Source organism: Bidens hawaiensis, unplaced genomic scaffold (genome assembly GCF_021521415.1).
Source record: "Bidens hawaiensis isolate Kalapana, Puna unplaced genomic scaffold, B.hawaiensis_p1.1 tig00014937_1, whole genome shotgun sequence".
Taxonomy (NCBI): Eukaryota; Viridiplantae; Streptophyta; class Magnoliopsida; order Asterales; family Asteraceae; genus Bidens; species Bidens hawaiensis.
Window position 1 is genome coordinate 207,969 of NW_027492327.1, and position 6,366 is coordinate 214,334.

General features: G+C 33.6%; 1 protein-coding gene across 1 annotated transcript; it reads right to left on the reverse strand.

Moving 5' to 3' along the window:
• Nucleotides 1–3,353: 3,353 nt before the first annotated feature.
• Nucleotides 3,354–6,317, reverse strand: LOC143548192 (cytokinin dehydrogenase 1-like). The gene is made up of 5 exons (XM_077039428.1): nucleotides 5,655–6,317; nucleotides 4,805–4,932; nucleotides 4,440–4,700; nucleotides 4,012–4,274; nucleotides 3,354–3,913 (listed from the first exon to the last, which is right to left on the reverse strand). Exons 1-5 carry the CDS (start codon nucleotides 6,286–6,288, stop codon nucleotides 3,592–3,594), a joined length of 1,608 nt encoding a protein of 535 aa, XP_076895543.1. The 5' UTR covers nucleotides 6,289–6,317; the 3' UTR covers nucleotides 3,354–3,591.
• Between the last annotated feature and the right edge of the window lie 49 nt (nucleotides 6,318–6,366).

The window sequence follows — 6,366 nt, forward strand, 5'->3', positions numbered from 1 at the left end:
AATAAAAATTACATTAAAATTAAAAAAAAAACTATCTCAATAGGTGGACCACTAGGGGCTCCATCCGTCCGAAATCGTGGCCGACTCGGGCTACCTTTAGCCAATGGGGGTTGCATACGGAGTACCCGACGTTACTTAGTTGGTCATTCCAAAAAAATACTAAAAAAGCATAAGAGTACTTAAAAAATTATAACTATATGTTGTATCTTTTAATAATCCCATCTTTTCTCATATCGGCTGCAGCCCGGGCATGAGGTTTGTTGTCAGTGATAGGTGCCCTTAAAAAGTTGAGATCTCTGTCCATTTGCCTATGTTTAAGGACCTCCGAGACCTCCTTACCAACTTGAAGACTTTGATACCCAAGATCACGTATAAATTAGAGTCAACGATTCATTTTCTCGAATTCGTCTTTCACTTCAACACTTGCACTCGCATATGCCGTAGATTACCCCACATGTGCCCCCTGTCCATGACTTCTTCTACCAAACGGTTGAGGGATCTCAAAATCCTCCTCATCCACATCAACGAATTCATTATCGTTTAAGTTGAAATTTATTCGAGCATCGGACCTCGGCGTTTCTAAATCGACGAAAGATGAGGTTTTGGGCATTTTTGGTGGATGTTTTCTTCTAGACGTGACGAGGAGTACGATGCCCCGCGTAGGGTGATTACTCATACATATACCACAATTCATTTAAAGGAAGCCCCCTTGGTATTTTGAAACTCTATCAACGCATTTCAATGATCTCCACATCACTGGCACCGGTACCCCTCACGTGTTTCTACTTCAAGCGTAGACCCCCGTGAAAAAGTTGGCATTTAGAGTTTATGTCAGTCCACTTTGAAGATATAGAATCTTTTTCCTGGTGCTCCCATTTGCCCATCAGTTGAAAAAAAGCTTCACAAAATTTGTCTAGAAAATGCTTGCGTCTTGATAGTTGGCTACAAAAAAATTAGTTGATTAATGACTAATTCTTTAATAATAAGTCATGCGTAACTAAGGAAGGGAATAACTATAAATTAATAACACAACCCGATCTAGGTGAGTTCTAACCCCCTTTTTTTTAAACGTTTTTGGGGGTTCTATGCATACTAGTAAGTGAAGAACAAATATACATGACTTAACTAGTAACGTATATCTTGTAAGAATGCGTTTATATATTATTTTATTTAATAATATTCGTACATATTGTTAATTGAGGGAAAATTAACGTACAAAATTAAATTAACATCCTAACTATAAAAACTAAGTAGTGTAATTATATATATATATAGGGTTTGGATCAAATACAATGAAATTACCGTGCTAAACGTGATAATCAAGTAGAGTAATTATATATACAAGTAAAGTAATTATTTACTTAATTATCACGTTTAACATGTTAATTTCATTTGTATGTTAACCTTCCCTTATATATATTATTTTGATGTGTTACGACTAACAAGCATGTTGGTATGGTCTTAATGCCAAACCGTAATAACCGGACTGAAACAAAAACCAGCGGTTTTGTTTCATGTTTTTATAAAGGGGAAAGTGAATACGGTGTTGTCATACGTCTAAGCTTACACGTAAAACTTTCAAAACTACGTAGTTTTGATAAAAACCCTAAATAAAATTAAAACTAAATCTCACAATTTTTTTCCACTATAGTTCTTTCATCCTATGTTACCCAAAACTAGTTTTATGGTTTTTCTTTAACATCTTTGCCTTTTGTTTTTGAATATTTATGTCCTTCTATAGTGTTTTGTATACCCATGAGTCATGTCTAGATGTGCTTCTAGAGTTCTAGAACCCCCCGTTTTCAACTTCTTGGTAATATCATGATATGGTTGATATGAATTCAAAACATATAATTTGAAATTTCTAAATATTAAGCAAAAAGTAAATTAAAGTCTAAAATGATTATGTAGATCCTTATAAAATGAGAAGTATTCATACAAAAGAAATTGGAATAAACGAATTTAAGAAAACCGTGCTAAACTTATCAATTTGAATATGAATAACTACAATTGTTGTTTACACAACAACTTAATTTGCTTGAAAAACAATTTTAGTTAAAATTGGATGCTAAGAATTGGGAAAAAAAAGAAGAAGAATGTGATACTAGAAGAAAATATTGGAAAGAATAAGGTGGTACTATAAGGAAATAATGGAAGCAAAATCGTGAGATTTAGTTTCCTTTTTTAGGTTTTTTAATCAAAACACGTAGTTTTGAAGGGTTTTACGTGTAAGCTTAGGCGCGTGACAGCACCGTATTCACTTTCTCGTTTTATAAAACGTACTTTCAATTCGGTTTCGGTTTTGCATGTAACTAAAACCAAAAAACCATAAATGAACTTATAGATATTTTTTTTTGGTTTTAACTTTAATGAAAATTATAATAGTTTTAACTTATAGTAAATATTTCAGCCAAAATGTATAATGATTTATTTATTATTAACTAATAAAAATTTAGGCACAAATTCATTATTATTATTTTTTTTTTCAACTTTTTTTAGCCAAAAATGTGATAAAATATTTGTTTTTTTGATTGATGAAATTGAGAGCTTAAAATATAACTAGTTGATGCAAACACGGGTGTTGAGATCAAGATGATAAAAAATCAAAACCTTACATAAGTAACCCTCACTTAAATTTGCGTGTTACGGAGAGGTTGTCGATAATATTTAGAACTTTATGTTAAAAAAACACCGTGAAAATATTCACGTCGTAACGTTGATAAAAGTAAAGCGCGCTATTAAAACAAAGAGAGAAATATACATGCCATAACGCCATTTTTTCCCCTTCATTGGGTTTTTTTTATTATATATAATTCAACATATGTTATTTTTGATCATATTGAAGATTTGAAGCAACCTATTGAATGATTAGATGAGTTTTCTTGGGGCTCTCATTGAGCTTTAAGCTTGGGGTCATACTTGGGTTTCTCTTTAAGTTAGTCAAAAGAATATAGATATTGTATTAGGTACAGTGGGCTTGTACCTCGTCTCTCTATAAATATTCGTAATTCAGCTGAGCTAGTTGACTGATAAAAACATTCGAGTTGAGTTTAGGCCGATGGTGACTTGCTCCGTTGTCTGCTCGAATAAATTTTCCATCCTTCATTTCCCTTGTAAAAATCATACAAAATTTTCAAAGAAAAAGAAAATCCAACTCATCGAGCCACATGTTGGATCGAGTCGAATACAAGTTGAATATGACGTCAACTTCCATCTCAAATTAAAGTTTACAAACCAAAGAGGGCCGAGTGCTCGAGCCCTTGTTGATGGTGGCTCAGCTCAGTGAGCTCACCATTGATGGTCCTTGAGGCTCCGCCTTGGGACTCCTTTTAACGAATTTTCTTGATGTTTATATGCTAATTATAAGCTCGAGATGACAACAAACAACTTAAACCGAGAATGAAAATAATCACAATGGATTTACACTACACAAGCATTAAAATTACCATAATGGAAAAGTACCTATATCATATCTGACTTCCCATTGTTACAACTAACCTAGTTGAAATCACAAAATGTTTCAAAATAATATGTACAATTTAATCAATTAATAGCTTTTCATGGCTTCATTCATACAAGAGATAAAAATTATCATAAAAAGTTAGTAGCTTTTTGGAATATTCTCTGGCCAGGAGTTAATATTGCCAAAGGGTCATACATAAACTTCCTTCTAGCAAACACTTCCCATTCACTACCAAAATGTTTTCTCCACTCTTCATGTGTGTTGTAATGTGGCAAATACTGTTTGGTTTCGAGGTTAGCCGTTTCACACACGTCTAGAATCTTTTTGTTTTGGCTTAGGATGTTTTCTAGCCCGTCTTTTCCTGTCGAAGATGGCATTGCTGACGATAGAAACGCCACTAAGTAGAACACATTCTCATTTGGTGTCACCATTGATGTTTTAGTGTTCCACCTACAATAAAGTAAACCAAGATTAGGTTTATACATTTTTCAATAGTTTTTATTATTATTATTATTGTTATTATTATTTATTGCAAGTTCGCGTATTACCTTGACTTGTCGACAGGGTAGATAAGTATTGGACCATTACTAGTATCCGTTAGAATTTTCCCAAAAACTTCATTAGCAAATTGGTGTATTTTACTCTTGGGAACAAGAAGATTTAACCATGGATGAGGTACATCCCATAACCCTTTTTCTTGTAGTTTCAACTCAGAAACATGAACTCTATCCAAAAACTCCAAATATGTCACTTCTGATATGAAGAGTGTGAATTCATTGTAGTTCAATTTTGATAATAAGCTTTCAACTTTCTGCATATAAGCAAGATAGATCATAATTAATTTAACCGATTTGTTTATTAACTAGTAGACTCGGGATATGTATCTTTCTAACGTGACAAATAGGTTAAAAGTTGCACAAAATGTATTTTAGTGCATAAAACCTAGTAAAATCATTTGACTCGTGACCCAACTCACCTGATCAATGGTATGAGCATCTTCCTGCTTAAAATACTTGGCAATTTCAAGGCAATATATGGTTTTTCCTTCGGAAACAAATCTTCTAGCCCGAACCGGATCTTTATTTTTTAAAGATGATCTCCAGTTATTAAGGAGCCCGGTTCGGTTAATCAAAACAAACCCTTCCACATAATCAAATGAACTATTGGATGATATTAACATTTCTTGATCCTTTGTAAATGTAGCAAAATCCAAGTAAAGAACTTTAATCCATTTGACCTGATCAAAAATGCTAAAACTGTTACAATCAAGATATCAAATCAAAGATTTACACAACCCAAATTTGATATTAAGACCACTTTCATAAATTTATAATCTTTTACCATTTCCGAGGGGGGTGCAAGCGATATATGAGCTCGTGTAATGATCCCAAATTGCCCAAGCCCTCCAAGAACACCATGAAATAAATCTGAATTCAATTCTTCTGTACATGTTACTACTTCTCCTGTCCCTGGAAAAAATAAGGTAAAGTAATTACATAAATCTTTTCGTCGAAATGTATTTTAATAATCCAAACTATAACGCAATAGTCTATAACAATCCATCTAACGATTTAGCCTTTGACACTTTAAACGTTCACTTTAATCTTGAAGGGCAATTCAACTTGCATACACATTTCTATGTGAGTAAATTTCTAGTGGAAATTAAGTGTAAATATATGATGATTACGTGAGTGGGATTGTGAGTTATTTTGAACCTCAAAAGCGACTAATTACAAGGAAATAAAACATAAAAGACAGAAAAAAAAAAGGATTTTAAGACAAAAACTCAACTGCACCGTCATTATTTGAAAACTGTAAAATGAAAGTTACGAGTGCCACCACTTAAATTACAAGGAAATAATTATCATCGACAATGGATCACAGTTTACATTATTAAATGGTCAATTTTACAATCTTTATTAATGATTTTAATGTTGAATTTACCATCATACCCTTGCAAGAGTAGTCTTTTTCAAATAATACTCATTTGTTCCAAAACTATAGTTGTACTTTCTTTAGATGGCCCCCAAATAAAGTATACATATAATATGAATATAAATATAAATATGACGATGTTGTTAGTTTGTCATCATGGCATTGCCAATTGCCACATCTTTCCAAAAACTTTAGCAAAATCTTTAAAAGAAATAGAATAAATCAACTAACATAAGTATAAATGTTAGAGAAGTACCTGTAACAACTTGTAACTGATGGACATTATTGATCTGAGGTCCATGTCGAAACGCTTGACCGCTAATCCCAGCATTAGATAAAGTACCACCGACGGTTAAATGAAGATAATCGGTCCAAGATTTCGGGGCAAACCCGAATTTTAAACTCTCGCGCAATATATTAATCCAAAGTTCACCACCCGAAACATCAACAAAAGGCGTATTTGTGTTTGTGGTAAAATGAAATTTCATTTCTTGGGATTTGGCTAGTGACTCCATGTTTATGACCACCCCTTGGTGAGCTTGGGCTTGACCTTCTAGTGAGTGACCGTGACCACGTGGTGCAACGGTTAACTCGGATGTGGGTCCCATTTGGAATATGTAGTTTACTAGAGTTGAGATATCGGAAACTGATTTCGGGCATAGAACGGCTAGTGGGAGGAAACTAAACCGGTTGCCAAAATCTTTGGATGCATGGTGGATGTTGTGGAAACTAAGATCACCATCAAGTTTTAGTTCTTTTATTAATGATGAAGTGATGGTTTCATGAGTTGGAAGATATGTTGTAGAATAGGTTATGTTTTTGTCACAAGTGTAGCTTAATACGAGTGCTATGAGAATTTTAATAACAAGATTAGAATGTTTTATAATCATTTTGTGGGCGGTTGGTGGCTGGCAGTTGATGGCTGATGGCGGCGGTGGTGGTGACAAATAGTGGGAGATTGTTGGGTT

Bases quoted from the DNA above. Each gene is read 5' to 3' on its own strand.
- LOC143548192 (XM_077039428.1), bottom strand. From the start codon at position 6,288: ATGATTATAAAACATTCTAATCTTGTTATTAAAATTCTCATAGCACTC. The intron at 4,933-5,654 runs GTACTTCTCTAA...TATTTTTTCCAG, and splicing joins TCAGTTACAAGTTGTTACAG to GGACAGGAGAAGTAGTAACA. The intron at 4,275-4,439 runs GTGAGTTGGGTC...GCTTATATGCAG, and splicing joins ATGCTCATACCATTGATCAG to AAAGTTGAAAGCTTATTATC.